The 20,822-nt window shown below is 26.1% G+C and overlaps 1 protein-coding gene across 4 annotated transcripts in view; it reads right to left on the bottom strand.

The window, feature by feature from the left end:
• Positions 1-6,144: 6,144 nt before the first annotated feature.
• LOC129609293 (uncharacterized) overlaps positions 6,145-20,822 on the bottom strand; it is a 40,103-nt gene continuing 25,425 nt past the window's right edge. The window contains exons 3-12 of one of the 4 annotated variants that reach the window (XM_055521231.1): positions 19,755-20,776; positions 18,891-19,686; positions 18,188-18,794; positions 15,691-16,391; positions 15,382-15,589; positions 12,263-15,285; positions 9,026-12,162; positions 8,811-8,955; positions 7,703-8,083; positions 6,146-7,320 (exon numbers count right to left, since the gene is read on the bottom strand). In XM_055521231.1, the coding sequence (XP_055377206.1) occupies positions 6,920-7,320; positions 7,703-8,083; positions 8,811-8,955; positions 9,026-12,162; positions 12,263-15,285; positions 15,382-15,589; positions 15,691-16,391; positions 18,188-18,794; positions 18,891-19,686; positions 19,755-20,776 (10,421 nt within the window). In that variant the 3' untranslated portion in view covers positions 6,146-6,919. Of the gene's footprint in view, positions 7,321-7,702; positions 8,084-8,810; positions 8,956-9,025; positions 12,163-12,262; positions 15,286-15,381; positions 15,590-15,690; positions 16,392-18,187; positions 19,687-19,754; positions 20,777-20,822 lie in introns of all 4 variants that reach the window. The other 3 variants (XM_055521230.1, XM_055521229.1, XM_055521232.1) reach the window with 3 other exon arrangements.

The following is a 20,822-nucleotide window of genomic DNA, read 5'->3' as shown; positions in this document are numbered from 1 at the left end:
TTTCCTAACACCTGTTTTCACGAAAAAGCGAAACAAATTGGTGAATAAAAACTATATCAGTGATTAGAGCAAGCCCATAAATAATAGCCATTCGTTATATTGCAACAACCTGAGAGGATCAAATCAACCTAAATTACACAAGGCGAAAGATAACTAGCAATTAAATCCTAATAAAAAAAAATTTATTGAAAATTTTTTTAAAATTTTAATTTACTGAATTCGAAAGTAATTAGGAATAAGTACTTACAAACATATATAGATTTTTTTAATTTTAGTATCTCGTACTACATACTTATCTGCAATATATTTGGTTCAACAATACAAAAAAAAAATTAATTAAAATTTTTTGTATTTAATATTATTTTATAAATTAATTTTTGTAATCAAAATACGTAATATGTATTATTATATTTATTATTGATTATTGTATATTTATTATATTTACAAATATTTGTATGTACGTTACAATACTAAAACAAATTTTGTATTTTTTTAATTAAAACAAAAATTAAAGAAAAAACATCTAAAATTGAAAAAACGTACTATAACAAAAAATTTGAAATATATACATAATTATAATTATAAAATAATATGAATCTTTTATTAATATGAGAGTTAAAAGAAAAAATGTACTAATTATAATGAAAATATTGTACAAATTAAAAATTATATAATCATAAAGATTATTTAAATAAAATAATTTAAGTTTTAAAAAACAAATTACCTGTATACATATGTACACATATAATATTAATTATTTTAATATATTGTATGTGTATGTTTATATCGTTAAGTAGCCTTCTTACACAAAACACGTCATGTTGGTGACTTTCCGATTTTTTTTTTGCCACGTCGAATAACAAATAATAAGTTAGAGAAAAAAGGATATCTTCGAACTTTTTTTGTTTTTTGGGCGAAAGTAATGAAGAACATGAAAAAATGGATTTTACATTAACTCGATCAAAATATATTTAAGTATATTTTCTCCATTTCCTTACATACTTTCGTTTCGGGACGCTATTTGTAACAAATAACAGTGAAATGCACATTTAGTAGAATTGCAAATCTGTCAAGTGACTCATGTTTATGTGCTACGCGTCTAGTAGAATAAGGCTTATCCAAGAATATAATAATATAATTTTCTTAAATAAGTAAAAAAAATTATGCATTTTTTTGTAATTAAATTTATTTATTTTTTTTTTTCTTTTTAATAAACATAAGTTTTTTTTTCTATTTTTCCTTTTTTTTTTTAAATTATGCGAACTATCCATATAATTATATAAACATATGTATATATACATATTTAGTATTTATTACAATTTATTCATCTTATTAACTAATTTTTTTTTATATTCTTACATTTATAGCTATGATTTATCTCTTCTTTTTTGGGTTTTGATAGAAACACCACATTCAATTTTTGAATTTTTAAAGGTTTGCGGGGACCGACCTTCTTTTTTCTTAATCCGAAAAGTGAAGAATAATAAAATTTTATATTCAAAAATGAGTTTTTTTTTCATTTTGATTCTATACAATTTAAAATTATAAAAAAAAATATTTTTTATATTTTCTAGTGTTATTATAATTTTGTTATTTTATATTCTTCATTAATTATTTACAAAATTTATAAAATACTTTTGCATGGTTTATTATGGTTTTCCTTTTATTTTAGAGTTTTCTTTATTTATTTTAAAATTATTATTAAATTATTTATAAGATTAAAACTTCAAAAGTAAACATTAAATGCTTGAATTTTTTTTTGTTCTTTTGTATTTAAATATTTTATAAAAAAAAATCGTAAAACATGATTAAAAACATTAAAAATATAAAATCGTAGTTTTCGTTTTACTATTTTTTTTTTATTTATTTTTTAATTTATTTTTTATTAGAAAAGAATTATTAATTAAAGTTTACGTTACAAAATCAAAACATTATGATCTTTTCAAATTAATCAAAATTACAAGAAAATTAAAGAATGATTATTAATTGGGCTTTATATAAGAAAAACTAGTTAAAAAAAACTTTAATGAGTTAAAGATTTTAAGATAATGATGTTTCTAAAATGTTATGAAAATGAAAAAAAAATTTAAACTCAATTTAAATTTAATTCAAATGCGAAGTTACACTTAGCAAGCACCCGTTTTCTCTTCCTCAGCGCATCAGATAAGAATATTGAGATTTTCTGTAAAGAGTTTCAAATATATTAATACAGAAAATTAAAGGAGTTTTACAGCAAATTAAAGGAGTTTTACAACAATAATTCCAAGTAATAGGCCTTTTAAAAACTATTAATTTAAATTTATATAAGTTCAACAAAAAGAGTAGTTTGGATTCAACAACAGTTCCAAAATAATTTAATTTCACAAAATTCAAGTGAACTTCTGAATGTAATTTTACTAATGAAGTCAAATTAGAAATTATAAAATTCTAATTGTATGAAGCGATACTGTAATCCAATGTACGTGTATTTCTTATTATCAAATATCGTTTTTTGTTCAAATTAATTTTTAATTAAATCAAAAACAATTATCACTCAATATAAAGTTGACAAAATTAAGGTATGTATAATATATATCGTTACATTGAATTACATAAGTAGGTTGACCCATATTTTTGAAAACGAAAAAGTTAATAATTTTAATTGTTTGTAAAGTTATTTGATTATTTATCTTAATGCATCTTAATGCATTTAAAATGTTTCAAATTTTAATTAAATAAATCAAGTTTAAACTCAACCATCTCATTATCTCAAATGATGCATCGAAGGGAGAATGTGGGTAAAGAATTTATTAAAATTATTTTATAAAGAATTATTTAATAAAAATGTAAGCTAAGGCCAACGAAATTTTAAATATTAATTCATGTATCTGCTATTTGTAATTGATTGGTTTTATTTTTTTTTCAAAATAGGATAGAATTTCTTTAAATAAATAAGTTTTGAATTATTTTCTGGTGGATAAATTTATTTTTCATTTAATTTTTTTTAGGAAAACTTATATTTAAACACTTAAATTATACGAAACTTTGAAATTATTTAGAAATAGAATAGTAAAATTATTCATTAATTAAAAAAAATGTTTATCTAACAGTACCTAAGTTTTTACAAATGAAACTAAATTTCAAAATAGATTTATAAAATAAACCATTTTATTAGAATAAAGTTCCGAATAAATGAAAAGGTAAATGCAGATTTAAAAACAATAAAAAGACGTGTAATATCTGTACTTCATTTGCAAGATCAAAATAAAATTCTTTATATTATTTTTAATGTAGTTTAGGCTTTCATTGATTTTTTTTTAAATTAACACTATTGTTGGTTTTTATGTTTTTATGCATATATACCTATATATATACAGAATAATTCTTTTATTTTGTTTAATTTTTTTATTCAAAAAATATAATTTTATTTTTTTATTGAATAATTCGTTTTTTTTTTTTTATTTTTTACGATTTGAATATTTTTGTGTTACCACTCACTACTAATTTTTAACTTAAAAATAATTTACTAGTTTTAATTATATACATTTATTAAATAATATATATAATATATATAGATATACTTATCTTTATTATATACGCAACAATATAAAATATAATTTAATTATAAAAAATAAAAGAATATTATATACAAATAATTTTTGTTATTGTTTCGGTTTTTTTAAATTCCAAAATTAAATTATACATGAAGAAAAACAAATTTATATTTAGTAGTTCTTTTATAGTGTTTGATTTTTTATTTTTAAAGTTATTAACAACTTATTTGGATTTTATTCATAGTATTTTACTTTTTTTTTTCAAATTTTTTAATTTTTTTATAATATATTTTATTTTAAATTTGTACTCAATTTTTATATAATATATTTCAAAATTTTTATAAGATTTATATATACATATATATATATATGTATATACATATTCACACGAAAGTATATACACAAATAATCATTTAATATTAGCTATTAAATGATTTTTGATGTAATATATATATCACATAATTATATATGCATACTATGTAATTCCTATACTTATATGCAATTGAAAATTAAAATATTTTCTAACAATATTAATAACATAAAATTATTTACACATAAATTTTTCTGTACAAATACTTGTCCGTTTAAACCTAGGCCTTTTAACAAATCAATTTTTTTTCTCCTCTATAAATAAAATATTAAAAAAAATTAAATCGGTGATGATGTTATCTTACTTTATTACATAATTACATCGTTGAATCACTCAAATTTCATATTGTTTATTAAAAACTATTTTAAAATTAATTTTAACATTAATGACATACATAATGTATTACACTATACTTAATTGCAGCTACCACTAATTTAAAATTGTCTCTAAAATAAGAGTCCGAACTCCAGAAACACAAAATAAATCTATTATTTATAATAAATACGTAACTAAATTATTTTCTAATTACATTTACACTATTTTTATACATAGTTTATTTCTGTTATATAAGTATTATCTACAAATTAAAATTAACAAATTAATTTTAATTAAGTTTTTTTCTATTTTTACTTACTTTATTAGTTTTTTGTTTTTTTTTTTTTTTCGTGGTGTCAAAGAGTTCCCAATTATTATAATTCGATTTATATACAATTTTTTTAACAGTGTAATTTAATATTATAACATACTTATACAATCATTTTAAATTAGATATGAAATTGTTACTCAAAAAAAGGAATAAAAAATATATAAGCAATATTAGAAGAAATTGTAAATGGATTATGTAAATTAATAAATTTATTTATTAATTTTAAACAAAATTTACTTTAAAAAAACATTTTATTAAACTTTATTGAATTTAAATAATTCACTAATTTTAAATAATATAAGTGTAAAATTTTTAAATGTTCAAATTCTCAAGTTAGTTTATTATTTAGTTAGTTTATTTATTAACCAGTTATACTAACGAAAATTAAAAAATTAAAAAATATGCGCAAATATATTAAATATTTTAAATATAACATTATTATATTGCATAATTTTATTTTATCAGCCAAATACGTTAAATTTATTCATACAATTTTGGAACAATGTGGAAATATAATTTTTAGATTGACTCACAAATTTTATTAAGTTAAATATTCTAATGGTAAGTCCTCATCTAATGGTTTGTTATAACAAATCTTGTACTCATAATGGGGCACTTCAGAATTCAAAAATTTCTATGGTTTAAAAATTGATATATTTTTTCATAGATTTTATTTCAGATTATTTAAATTATTGGTACTAAAGTAATTATTATTAAAATGTAAATTTTGTTTGTCTATAATGATGGATTCCTATGAGTCCATTGGGTATAATGTAGTTGATTTTTTTTTTAAATATTTCCAACATTACGAAGTTTTTATTACGTTTTACTTACAAATTTTCGTAAAAATATATCAGAATTATGAATAAAAAATTAAGAATTCATTTGGAAAATTTTAAATTTAGGGCGTAGAGCGCATACACAACTTGTATTAATTTCAAATCATTATCAATGACTTGCAAATTTTCTATTACACTTTTTTTAAAAGAAAATTCAAAATTCAATTTTTTCTTCAAAATATATCATTTTATTTTTTTCTCATTAGATTATTTTATATTAAATAATATTTAGGAAATACCAAAAAATATAATGCATATTATATTTAAGCAATATTTTCATTATTTCAAGATAATAAAAAAAAATAAACAGGACCTTATTAACTACGTAGACCTAATAAATTATTATAACTATACTAACCCAAAAAAAAAAAAAAAAAAAAAAAAAACAAAAAAATGTATAATTATTTTTGAATTTTTTTTTATTTTTTTTTTCAATCAATTAATATTAACTACTACTATTGTAACAAAATTTCATTTTTTTTTCTTTTAATTTATACTTGCTCTTAAATTTATCAAATTCTTCTTTATCAAACGTCTTTTATATTACTATGAAATTATAAAATAATTTATTTCTATAATCTTTGTATTTTTAAGTTATTTTTATATTTACATGATAATTCATACACAAATTTTATATCTATTTCAAATTTAAATACCAATATACATTTTATATATTTATATGTTCATATACAAGATATAGATACATAAAAATAGTTTCAATTTTTATAATTTTAATTATTTTAAACATCTAAAAGTTATTTATTATACATCGAAATTAAAGTAAAAGCAATTCAGATTTAAAAAAAAAGAAATGAATTAACTTTTAAAATTAAACTTGACTTGTAAATTTTGTATTAAAGCATGAAAATTTAATACTAGTCTAATTAATGTAAAACAAAATACAGTATGTTTATTAAAAAAAAAAACAAGTGTTGCTTGATGATATCTTGGAGTACCATTTTTCATTTAAAAATTTAAATTATTTTTACTTTTACGATTAAAAATATTGAAATAAATAGCAATCATTATTATTTGTGCTTAAACTTTTCAAATTTTTTGACGAATTACTGTACAAATTTATTTCAAATTATTTAAATCGCGCGCTATTCTTAAATATAAAAAAAATTATATAACATACAATTAGAGTTTATCATATTTTAGTTAAACATATTGTGAAAAAAAATGTATTTAAAGAAAAATAGAGAAAACTTTAAATATTAATGTATTTACAATGGTATTATTTATAGTTTCTTTTTTTAATTCTTTCTTTCCGTTTAATAAGCTAATCATATTATATAAAAAATAGAGATTATTACTTTTCAAAATTATGACATTATAGTTTTTATTAAGAAAACACTATTATAAATTTCCGTTAAAATATATTAATGTTTCCTTTCTTCTAGTCCATAAATTTATATAATCCTAAAATTGAAATTTCATTTGTTATTTATTCAAAATATAATTAGTCATTTCTTTTGAAATTTTTATTCTAATTTTATTTAATAACTTGTAAAGTACGGATATTCCCAGATTAATTTGAAGAAGTCATTTTATTTTTATTGATAAAATCTTTACTTTTGTGATCATTATTACTTTTTGCACTGTCAACAATTTCATTTTCTAGTATTTGTTTGTTTGTACTTAAAATATTATTATTATTATTTTTATTATCATCTTCACAATCTTGTATTGACAGTTTACGATTTCGATGTAAAAGTTTTGATTTTTTCTGTTCTAATTTATCAACTGTCACATTTAATGAATCTTTTAAATCACCACTAATATTATTATCATCCTGGTTTGCTCCTGTAATAGACGATGGTGATGATGGCGTTGATGTTACTGATGATGGAGGAGAAGAACTCGGTGATAATGAATCATTTGTGCTGTCATTAAAACTAGAAAATGATGATCTTATCGATGTACAATGATCTATAATTAAAATGTGAAAAAAAAAAATTAATAATTTCAATTGATCCTTCTTTTATATATAGATTTTAAAAATTTGAACAAAAATTATAGAAAGAAATTAAATAGTGTGTAGATGAGTATTTAAATATTTTGCAGGAAAATCTAAGTTTTTAATACATATTGTTTAATTCACTAAATTTATACCCAAATAGTATATTTAAATTAATTTATTTTAAGCAAACAGAGTTAAAATCGCTCTTCAGTAACTGAATTAAAATTTTTAAGTTTACTTTATATATTTTTTAAATACTTTATTAATAATAATACAAAAATAGAAGCAATTTATTTATAATTTACTAGACGTATAGCAAATGTTTAATAAGATTAAAATTATTATTCTTACCTAATTTTGTTTTTTTATTTATTTCTTTATTATTGTTAATTAAATTTTTATTAGTAACTAATGACGACGTATCAGTTGATGACATTGTCGATATTGTTCTTGCGTTACCATCGATAGGATTAATAACAGAATTTGTAATTAAATCAGAATCAGTAGTAGTGGACGTAGCAGTAGTAACTAAAGTATTTGTAAAAGCATCATTTCCTCCACCATCTCCTCCAATAACAACAATATTGTTATTATTATTAATTGAAGTTGATGTTGAAAGTGTTGCTGGAGTCACATTACCGGCTAAATTTTTCTGTTGTTTCAAAGTTTTCAAACGTTCACATAAAATCTCTTGTTGTTTTTCAAGTAATGTTGGAGCAGGACTAAATTGAACTACTCATTTTTGATTTTTTTTTTAATTGAAATTTGTCAATTCATATTAACATATTTGAATTTTTGTTTATTTTTTTAGAATTAACCCAAGAAGCAGGCACACACATTTGAAAAAACAGCACAAAATTCAAGAAAATGAAAAAAAAAAATAAAAATAATGAAATAAGTTAGACACAAAAATTTATGAAAAACGTACAAAATTATATGAAAATGAAAATATGTCTATTAAATTAAATACAATTTAAAACATAATGCAATTCTTTTGAGGTACATATAAAAGTTTTCATTACATGTTTGATTAAATCAACTTAAACATCTAACATTAGTTTCTAAACTAATTAAAGAATGAATGTAGTATACGAATTCATATGAAAAATACATATAGTCTAAGTAGATGCATATAACATGACCATATATATATATATTTATATGCATAGACTTATTAGAAAGTTTAAGACCACCTAAAATTTACAATATCTTTGAATTTTCGAAATTAACCCTAAAATTGTATAAGAATGTAATAATAAATTCAAAATAAATTTCATTATTCTCAATGCTTCTTAAAATTCTTATCGTATACTTCATTCAAAAGAATTAAAAGTAAAAATTGTACACATAAATTTTGGAACAGCTCAAAATATTGTAAAATATAGTAATATAAGTATATGTAAGCAAATATGCAAATAATAAATTTGAATGATTTTTTTTTTTATTTAAATTACTATACCTTTAGTTGGATCGGAAACTTGATCATCAAAACTTTCAGTTTTTTTCCCGCCCATATTAGAAGAATTTGAGTCACTGTTATCGATACTATTTGTTGTCGTTTCTGTAGATTGTTGTTTACGTTTTCGGTATTCATTTATTGAAAGCTTAAAAAAAGAAAATAAAGAAAAATTTAATAAATACTCGTAAATTTTCTATTTGTATTAGAGATCTTACTTTTCTCTTTGGAACAGGTGTTGGTTCTGGAATAGTCAATTGTGGATTTAAACGTGGATCATGGCTAGCTGTTTTAGTGATTATTTTTGAAACCCCAATATCCAACAATGATGAATTAGTATTAGCACTTTTTCCCGTATTATTGTTATTATTTGATGTAATTACACTACCCATGTTAAGTGCAACGGATGTAACAATACTTGAAGTACCTAAAAATGACGTAGATGATGTTACATAAGCTCCTAATGTACTATAACTTTTATAGTCTGAGAGCAACATATTTGTTGACTGTGATACAGTAGGTGAATTTTGATATTGATTCCCAACAGGTACTAAAACTGTCGAAACTGGTGCCATTGTTGTTTTCGCCGGATCTAATAATTTTCCATATATCGTATTATAATATGGAATATTAAGACCAGATTGTGAATTTATTTGAGTACTAGAATTAGTCTGAGTTAAGTTTGATCCTAAAGGATTTATTTGCTGTTGTGGAGTGCTTGAACTAAAACTGTACTGAGATAGTGCTGACTGCGTTCCATATTCAGTACTATTTGACACCACACAAGATGGGACATTTTGAATATTTAAATAACTAGTTTGCATCATTTCCGGTTTTGATAAATGTTGCAAAACATTTGAATTTACTTTTAAAGGATTCTGCACACTTGGTGTAAGAACAGTTTGATCTTGTATTGTTGTAACATATTTCGAAGTAGGTATAGATGAAGTTTTATTTAAATTTTCTTCACTTCCAATGAATTTTGATCCTGAAATATCTTCATTTGATGGAATTTTGTGTTCAATATTATTTGAATTATCATACTCTAACTTTTCTTTATTTGAGCTTGCATCATGTTTGTTAGGTTTGTTATAAGTATCTTCCTTATCACGTTTTTTATTATTTTTATCTTTTTTCGATGATTTTTCTCTTTTCGATGATTTTAGATCCGATTTCGTTGAGATCTTTTCCTTTTTAAAATTGTGTTTTTCCTTTGTCGAACCCTCTAAATCAATTTTCTTAGTTTTTTTGTTACGCGATTGTAGTAACATTATGTTTTCAGTATGAAAAGAATGCAAAGTTTTTTGTATATCAGCTAACTCGTCTAATTGCAAAGGTTCATTTACATTTTTTGCATTATTGTTACCTGAAATTATAGTTAAATTTGAATTTTTTTCTAGTTCAGGCGATGGAATATCTTTATTTTCATTTGTCACTGGAGTATTTGGTTTTTTACTGGGTTTACAATTTACTCTTGAAGAGTTTTTCGTTTGCTTTCTATTTAAGTTAAACTTTGGAGAATCATTGATTTGAGTTTCTTCTTTCGGATTTTTTAATAATTTATTTTGTAGCAAATTCTCAAATGAGTGTTCTTTTTTAAAACTACTTTCTTCCTCTTGAATTTTTGTTTTTATATCACATTTATTTTCATTATCAGTTACATCTACAGAAATATTGTTTTCGGATTTGGGTTCGAGCTTTAATTCAATTTTGCTATCATTATTTGCTGTTGGCGATGGCAAAGTTTCTTCTTTTTCTATATCAATTTTTATGTCTTTATTTGTATCTTCTGGCTCAATTTTTATTAAATTGTAGTTCTCTTCAATGTTCAATTTTCTGCTTGGCGATGAAAAGCCCACAATATCAACATCGTTATCAACTGAATTAGAATCAATTGCTTTCAGCTCATTTTTTATTTCTTCTTCTGTGTCTTCGTTCCCTTTAATTTCGCTTTGCAGTTCTTCTTTAAACTCCCCGTGTTCGGATGCCTCTGCTTTAATTGTTTTATACTCATCATTGCTAAGACTAGAATCACTTCCAGTTTTAGACAAATTAATATCTTCACTTGTACCATTCCCACAAACCATTTCCTCCGTATATGTTGTGCTTTGTTCATTTTTTACGACAACAAGACGCCTCTTTTTTAAAGGAGTTGTAAAACCATTTGGAACTTGTTGAGATGTTGGTGAATTAGATCCAGATGTTAGTAAATTTTGGTGCTCATCCGTTTCCTCTGAAATAGCTTGTCGTAGCCATCTTTTCTTAGCAGCGCTATTGCTACAAGTATTTAATAATGGTTGGTTTTCAGGTGGAAAACTTGCAATACTTGAAGGAGAATCTGTGTCTCTAATTAACTGAATATTCGATGAATTTGGTAAATACTCTATTCCTTGAGAGGATGAGTAATCATTTTGTATGATAAACTCTTCAACCTTTTTCGCTGCAAGACATAAATTTTCCGGAATATCTTCACATTTCATTTCACCGTTAGATGCTAATATTGGTTGATTCACAATTTGCATTTGTTGCTGTTGTAAAAGGTTTGATGGAGGTGGTATAAAAGACAAACTATTAACTGCTATTGGAGGCTTGTAATCAACCATTGCAGCTTGTACCAAAGTTTCAAATCCTTTAGGTGAATTTTGAGGGAAGTGAATAACTGAAGTATTTCCTCCCACATGCGAGTTTCGAATAATGCAATTAGCTTCACTATGTGATTTATTTTCTGATAATTGTATTTCTTGATCGTCACTAGACTGGTTTAACCATTCACTCATTAATGATTTTTTTGTTTTTGCTGTTTTGGATGGAATCTTAAAGCTGTCGCTACTTTCGTCGTTATGTAGGCCTTCTAAAGGTCCAAGAGCAGATTCTATTAATAAACAGGCGGAACTTATTGCTGGAGTAGGTGTTTGCGGAGATTTCAAATCCGTGCTGTTTCTTGATTGTCTTTTAGGAGAAGATTTCAAACCTGGTTCTTCACTAGTTTTTTCAATATTGGCAAATGCCAATAATAATCCAGCGTCTTGGTTTGAAGAATTAGTTTCTAATGTTTGCAATTTATTTTGCTGCATTTGAGATTGACTCTGTATTAAATCAGTCATCAAAGTCATTTGATTTTGTTGATCATTTTGTAGCATATTGTGCTGCTGATATTGTGGATGTGGCGCTGAAAATACTTCAGAATTTTGTTCATTACAGTTATTCATATTTGATAGTGTCTGTCTAGACGTTATCGAAGGAGATTTAACTGAGGGAGAGTCGTCTGAAGTATTCCCATCAGATTCATTACTATTTAAACGACTTCTTCTTCGTTTCCTCTGAGTGGCTGCGTGCATAGCATATGACCGATTTCCTGAATAACAAAAATCAAATTAAAAATTATACAACAAATAGATTATAAGAAAGTAAACAACTTAAAACTCAAAATTTAATATTTTAAATCATAAAGTTACCTTTACGTTTCTTCTTGCGTATTGAAGGTTTTTTATTTACAGTTTTTGCAATTGGTGTTGATGCATTCTTATCATCTTCGCCACCGTCTTCACTTTGTGAGCAGGTTTTTGCGCGTTTTGGAGATTGTGGCGAACTACTGTTACGACGTTTAATAGTCTTTGCATTTTTTAGTTCATTTTTACGTTGTTGGTTCTTTTCCATTTTTTCAATAGCTCTCACAATAGCTTCCATTTTTCGCTCCTCTCTAGTCAATTTTCGGCTTTCCCGTTTATTAGGTTCTGTGGATGATGAAGAATTAGTTTGATCGACAGATATATTTGGTGTGACATTATCCTCAGAAGCTGAAGTTGTTCGTGACTTTGAAAATTTTCTAACGTGACCTTTTTGTGGGGAAACTTTCGTTGGTGTTGAAGTATCCGATGTATTACAAAGTTTGTTATTCGTTGAAGGAGAGTCCACTTGATCCGTAGCAATATTATTATTATTGATGCATGAAGTGTTGTTATTGAGAATTGGACTTGTGTTGCCATGGATATTGCTTTGGAAATTAGTGTTAGATTTATTAACCGCATTTCGTTTATCAGAAAGAATATCATTTGTGTTATCCTGAGTTTCAATGTTATTCATATTTTTATCAATGATATTATTCGAGTTTTCTGAATTACAGTTTGTATTTTCCATTATGTTCTTATTTATTTTCTTGTTTGATTGATCTTTATTCATAACTATTTTGTTTAGAATAGTATTTTGCGGTAAAGATATTGTAGAATTATTAATTTTATCTGCAGTCGTAACACTGTTTTGCGTTTGAATAGTTCTATTTTCAGACTCTAAATTTTTTGATTGGTTTTCGTTTTCCGGTGTTAAAACTTTATTATTTTGGGATTTCTGCGAATATTGAAACTTTAACTCTATCATTTGCGGTGGGTCAGCTTGTATTTGTTTTATTTTATCATCTGAAACTGTTTGTGCTGGTATATCTTGACGATCTTTACCTATATTTATGACACTCCCATCATCATTTTTTACAAATTGATTTGTATTCGACTCAATAGACTGTCGCGTATCGGGTACTTCAATTTGAGGATGGGTTATAAGTTGTACAACTGATGGTTGCTGCGATACACAATTTGGAGAGCTTAAACCGGGTGAAGGTAAAATTTGAACTACATGTTGTACCTGTTGAGATGCAGCTATAGAAACTGGTTGAATGTTTTTATCCTGCTGTTGAATTTGAGATATAATCATCTGCTGAGTTTGTTGAGGGGAAGCTAATGAAAGTGGCGACATGTGTTGTTGAGTTTTTTGCTGTAAAATTGGTTGAATAATTGTTGGAATCCCTTGTAATTGAGGTGGAAGTTGTTGAGGACTCACAGGTGTTTGTAGTGATGTATTTGGTGACATTATAGTTTGCTGTATAATTTGCGATTGCGAAATTGCAGTTGCACCAGAAGATAATATTTGAGCGGGTGAAGTATTTACTGGAGCTGAATACACTAAAGATTCTTGTATGTACCTTAAAGATTCCTCAGTCGATTTATTGATGTTGTTATTAGCAATCATTGTTAAGCCTTCAGAGTTATTTGGATTTGTTGTTATCACAGTAGTATTGATATTGTTTGATGATGAGTTAGGACTTAATATTTCGTTTTGACTTTCACCACTTGATGAAATTGATCTAGCCCTAGATGCACTCACATTATGTATTTTTTTACCTTTTTTTACACCAGCTCTTGTTTTTGATGAAAGTGTTCCATTTAGCAAATTCTTTTTTGATTTTTTCTTGGCTGATGTTGGACTTGGCTCAGATAACAAAGTAGGTAATTGTGGAAGTTGACCAAAAGCGCAATCCTTTGTCAATCCACATGCACAAATTGTACTTGTTGGTGCAATATATAAATTTTGACTTGAATTTTTGTTCTCCAGAGCCAACAAATCATGCGGTTCATGTCGAATTGTTATCTCCGTACTGGACATTATATTTGAAAGAGATACGATAAACAAGTGTATTGCCCCTTTTTCGAAGGAATATTGCAGTTCAGCATTGGGTCTACAGCTGCGTCGCACAAAACGAGCTTCATTTCCATATGTTCTTGTATCCACACAAATTTCAGTCGCCAAACCATTTGCGGATGTAACAGCGGCTGCAGCAGCCAACGCAGCTATTCCTCTACTAGAATTTGCACCTGAAACTGCTACTAAACTCGCACTATCCACTGGTAGTTGATAAAAAAATATAAAAGGACCAGGTGTTCGATTATTCTTCGAAGCTGTTATCAATAATGGTGGTGGGGAATTCATATTTAAAGCCGGATTTTGAGTTTTAAATTGGGTTGTTAACATATATTTACCACGAAGCTCAATAATTGGACTGTTTGGTAGTATGTCCATGTTACTTATTAAAATTTTACCACCAGCATGAGGAATCACAGTGCCTTTTGAATCCATGTCAAACTTTCCATAATAGTTGCGCAACCATTTATTTTCATGGGCATTAATAGCTTGTAAAAAGCTTGGCTGTTTAGCTATTGCTTGCAAACGAGCTCTTAATTCTGGCGAATAATGATTTGTCACTGCTACTTCGTAATTTTCTATCCATTGTCGTAAGTTATCAGCATTTTTATCAATTGTTTTAAAATCATGCGCTTTTGATTTACGTTTATTTACACGTTTTGTTTCTTTACGTTTTTGTACTCTTTCCTTTTTGGCATTTGTTTTCTTCAGCAACTCAGATTTTTTGGGCTTCCCTTTTTTACCGGATTTCACATGTTCCGGCGGCACAGCTTGTGGTACGTTTTGTCCATCTTGTAAGGAATTACTTACTACGTTTAAATTATTGGCTCCATTTGTAGCATTAAACTGCATATTTGAAAGCAATGCCGCTTGTTGTTCTTTTCGCTTAACTAGTTGCAAACTTCTTGCTCGAGCTTTATCAACTTGTCTTGGTTGGCATATTTCGCATAAATATTCTTCTGGTATGTTTGTCCGATCTATTCCCATACAATCTACATGTTGCCAAGTACTAGTTATATAGAAAAATGAAAATTTACTTAATTATAATACTACTCTTCAATATATTTTATACTGTTTTTTTATTTATATGTATTCAAGTACTTACAAGCATTTATCACAACAAATCATATAACCATCATCATGGGTTAAGTCACATATACATCTTGTTACTGAATCGTCCTCAGCCTCTGCTTCAGGTGCTGTTTCGGTTTCTTCACCAAGATCCATTTCTAAGCGACCTTGGCCACCGTGGTTTGATTCGTTACTGATTACAGAATTCGCATCATCATCTGCTTGGTGTGATTGTTGTCCAACTGTAAAAAAAAAAAAATAAAAATTACAGTGAAACACATAACTTAAACACGAATAATTTTGTGCTGGGTTTTCTGCAATTAATTCGATTACAAAAACTTACCACTTTGAGAGGAATAACTTGAAGAATTTAAGGGTCCAGCAATATTTGTCAAACTATTTGGTAAATTCTTTCCACTATTATTATTTTTAAGTTGGACGATATTACCGATTAAATTAGTTGAATTATTGTTACTGGTTACTGATGGCGAGTTAGATAAAATTCCAATATTTTGTCCAATAAGATTACCACCGCTGGTAACAAAAATTTTATCATTATTATTATTGCTCACTAATCCGTCATTATTGTTAATTATTTGCCCTTGTTGTTGCTGTTGGTGTTGTTGTTGCTGAGAAGAATACTGAGACGTTTGAATTTGTGATATTATAGAATTTTGTACACTAGAACAGTTTGATATTATCGATTGTTGACTTCCATTATTAGGTGATGCATTTACACCAATAACTGCGCCATTTCCATTATTTTGTGCAGCATTAATTGCTGCTGTTGTTATTGTAACAGTTGAAGTGCCGGATGCAGATAATGAAGTCACTACTGTCGCTAATGGCGAAATAATCTCATTTGTTGTCATTATTTCACTTGGTAATGGTGAAGGCATTGGTACATGGTATGTATGATCTTGAAGAACAGCATGTAATCTTTGTAAAACTGTATCATGTGTTGATATCGGTATTGGACGAACTTCTTCACCAATTATATCATCATCGTGCTCAGCTTGTTGTGCTGCCGGTGTATTATCACCCCTTGGTAATGGTATATTGTCAATAATTGTTGGACAAATTGGTTGTGAATAATAATTTTTATGGATTTCATTAGAACTGAATGGGGTGTTTTTTATTTTTTTTTTAATAACATTAATTTAAATGAGTGAAAATGAAGGACACACAAGAATATTATATTATATATAATAATATGTATGCATACATATATACATAATATACATATGTATATATATTTATATTATATACATAAATATATATGTATATTTTTTTCAAATTATTTATGGAATTATTTTTTTAATTTTAATAATGGAAAGATTTTAAGAAAATATTATATATTTTATTTTATTTAATTGATAGAAAAAAACCCCCAAGTCCAAATAATAATAATATGAAAGAAATGGATTTTGTTCAGGAAAAAAAGGAAAAAAAACGAATTGTGAAAGGCAAATTAATTTAAAAAAGGGTTTTATTCACATATATATATACATATGTACGTACGTATATTAAATGAATGTTGTGCAATTATTTACATGGTTATTGTTATTAATGAAGAAGTATGATTATTAATTATATGAAAATTTTAATAAGTTTTTATTATTAGAAGCGGTGATAATTGCATTTTCAAATATTAACATTATTTTTATTTTATTTTGGTGATAATGATGATAACAGTTGTTAAAAATAAAAAAAAAATAAGAAAACATAAATTAAAATTAAGCGATACTATAGTGGAAAAATAAAAAAAAAATTATTTTAATGAAAAAAAAAAGAAAAATCTTGAATTAAAAAAAAAGAATCATTCATTCTAACAATAACATCTGATTCTTATAGATTGTTAACGAAAATTTTTCAGAATAAAAATTGGTTTAATTATTTTGTATAAAATTTATTTTATAATTATTTTAATTATTTCTTTGAAAATTTTGAATAAAATGAATTCATAAAACATAAACAATTCTCCGTTTTATTTCCTTTTTTTAACAATTCGCCAATCGCAAACATTTCCTAAGGAAGAAATATTAGAACCTGACAAAACTTATTTGCTTTATTCATACTTGAAATAATTAGTTTAAATAATTAGTTATTATGTTTAATAATAACTAATTATTTAAAGTTAGTTATTATGTAAAATAATTTGTTATTGTTTAGTTATTATGTTTAAAAACTTATAAAACGATAAATTTTTATTTACTAAAAATTTCTATATATCATTTTCAAAATATAATTGAATGCTTCTTGCAATCCTCTTTTAAAATTCTCAAATTGTAGAAATAATTTCGGTATTACACCCAGAAAACCTTATTACAAGCATGGGCACGTGAAAGTGATAATAAAATTGCACAATAGTGCTTGAAATATTGTGGTAAGTTTCAATTTTAACAAAAAATTTATTCTTTAATTATTTTAACTAATATTTTTACTTAATAATTTATCGATAAATTTAGATATTAAAAACCAAGTTTTTAAAAGTTTTTGATAAAAAACAAAATTATATGTATAAATCTTTTATTTCATTCTTTAAAAAATTATCATACTTAAGTATGCATATTTTTTGTTAACTTTATGTTCAATTTCATTTTTCACCAGGAAAAATTTTTAAAACATTTAAAAAAACTTAAAAAAAGAGAATCTATACATGAAAATTATGTTAACAATCTACAACGTAAGAAATTTTAGCAACAGACAGTAATTTACTATAATAAACTTATAGATTTATATACATACAGATGTGCCGCAAAAAAATAAAAGCATATATAACAAAAAAACAAAAAATATATGTACACAGAAAGGGATAATCAATTAGTAAAAAAACTCACTTGACTTTAAAGAATTCTGACGTATTTGTTGTGCTCGTTGATTGTGTCGTTGCTTGTGATACACTAACGGTTGCAGCAACAGCTGCAGCATTGGCAGCTGCTACAGCAGCGGCCGCTGCAGCTTTAGATTCACGTTCACGCTTTCTTTCAGATATTGTTTGTGATCTGTTGCTAGCACCACTTGATTGATTATATGATTGCCTTGCTGTTGTGGTTTGTATTGCATATCCTTGATATTGTTGTGATTGCGGTTGATGCTGTTGAGACTGTTGCTGTTGTTGCTGTTGTTGTTGGTTTGAAGATTGCTGTTGTTGATTCGAAGTAAATTGATATTCACGTGATATAACATAGCCCTGAGGTGGCTGGTTGCTCTGACTATTTATTTGATGCTGTTGTTGGATAATTTGAGAATTTTGGATAATTTTAGTTTGCTGCTGTTGCTGTTGTTGTTGAAATCTTTGATTTCCATAAGATTTTAGTGCCATACTTTGTAAAATTCTCGCCGACTCTTCATCTGTCATTTTTGTTCCGTTTACAATCACAATGTTATCGCTCATTGTATTATTCATTTGAGATCTCTGTTGTTGTTGGTGACCTTGTAAAACTACTGTAGAATTTGTAGATGGTTGATTCATCAAAAAAGTCGTTGTTGGTTGTTGTATTTGATATAAAACATGATTATCATTAACAGGATTCGACTTACCACTAATATTAGTATTATTATTGTTATTATTGTTACTATTGTTATTATTACTTTCCAAAAATTGTTGTTGATTATTTTGTTGCGGCTGATGTTGATTGTAAGCACGAAGTCTAGTTTGTTGCTGCGGGTTATTTGCTGCAACAACTGTTGTTGTTGTTGACTGTTGGTGTGTTTGCAAAACAGTACCATGAGCATTTACGAACTTTATTGTTCCACTTTGAGGTTGTAACTGCTGTTGGTGTTGTAGATTGTTGCTATTGTTATGATTATTGTGACTATTATTAATTGTATTAATAATCTGTTGATTAACAACTATACTATTTGATAAAGCATTATTTAAATTTGAGTTATTCTTTTGTGGTTGTGTACTATTGGTTGCAATATTGTTATTTGACTGTTGATTTGCCGCGTTACCATTAGATGGTATAACAATATGATTTTGCATCACATATTTCGTAGTAGAAGTATTTTGATTTAAAGAATTTTTTCCAGTTGTATTTATAATACGTTGGTGTTGTTGAATTGGAAGGCCACTAATTTTATTATTTATTGTGTAAGTTCCTGATGAACTTATCTGTTGATTTTGTGGTTGTTGCACCTGTTGCTGCTGTTGTTGCATTAAAGTAACCGTAGTAGAATTACCTAAATTATTGTTAAATTGCTTAATTACCTTCTGTTGTGTTTTCAATTGTTTTGTTGTTGTAGTTAAAGTAGTTGGTTGAATATTTTGATTAATAACCGTTGAAAATTGGGTATTATTTTGTTGCGCTGGTTGTTGGTGGATAAATGTTTTTACCTGAAATTAAATATCAAAATTTTTCAATAATTTTATTTTGTAGATTACGATTATTTAATATAAAATACTTGTTGTTGTTGTCCTGAAAGATTTACGTTTGAAATTTTATGATGCTGAACCTTCATTTGGTTAACTGTTTGTTTTTTGATCATATTTACATTATTTGCCTTATTGGGGGCTGCAGCAACACCATGCACATATTTCTGCTGCATAATTAATTGATTTTGTGTCTGTTGTTGTTGTTGCTGTGTTTGCTGTTGTTGCTGTTGGCTGACTGTTTGAACTCGCGCTACTACATGTACATTTCTTGGCATATTTACTTTTTGAATTATTTGTCCTGTTGTATTCGTTGTCCCGCCAGCAGTATTTGGATTTTGATGAATAATTTGATTATTTGTGCCAACTTGAAATGTTTGTTGCTGATGTTGTGCCCCCTTAACGCTATTACTTGCTTTTAATGGTATGTTAACAATTTTTTGAATCGTTTGGTTTTTTGTTGTCACATTTCCAGTTGTTGACGCTGTTAAATAGGGTATTTGTTTAGCGCTAACAAAATTTATTTGTTGTTGCGGCTGACCAGCAGCCGTTAACTGTTGTCCCTTATTAGTATTGATGTTTGTTGTTGGAGATGCCGATGATAAAACCAAATTACCAACAAGTAATTTTGAATTTCCGTTGGCCCCAGTTGTGACTCCACCACTTCCATTGCCGCTGTTTGAGGTAGTGGTGGTAACATTACCTAATGAATCAATTAAAACATTTTGCCCATTTCCATCAGCGCTAACTAATTTAATTATTTGTGAATTCAATAAATCATTTGCTGATATATTAACGATTTGTGCAGCACCGGTTGCGGTTGCATGTTCTAAATATTCTTCGCTGACTATCACCTGAGGATGACCACCAGCAGTTTGAATAATATGATGCTGTGTTGTTGTTTGTTGAGGTTGTTGTTGACTCATTTGATTAGTATTGTAAGTTTGCTGTTGATTTAAAGAAGAAAATTGAATATGTTTCGTCGTTGTTGAAGACTGTTGTTGTTGTTGATGAGAAGGTGATGATAGTGAAGTAATTGTTTGTTGTGATGCACCTAAAGGTTAACAAAATAAAATAAAGCTATAAGAACTGTAATAAAC

This window comes from Condylostylus longicornis, unplaced genomic scaffold (genome assembly GCF_029603195.1).
Source record: "Condylostylus longicornis isolate FDR11 unplaced genomic scaffold, ASM2960319v2 ptg000038l, whole genome shotgun sequence".
Classification (NCBI taxonomy): domain Eukaryota; kingdom Metazoa; phylum Arthropoda; class Insecta; order Diptera; family Dolichopodidae; genus Condylostylus; species Condylostylus longicornis.
The sequence above is the reverse complement of the archived record's forward strand: the minus strand, read 5'-3'. Positions and strand labels throughout refer to the sequence as shown.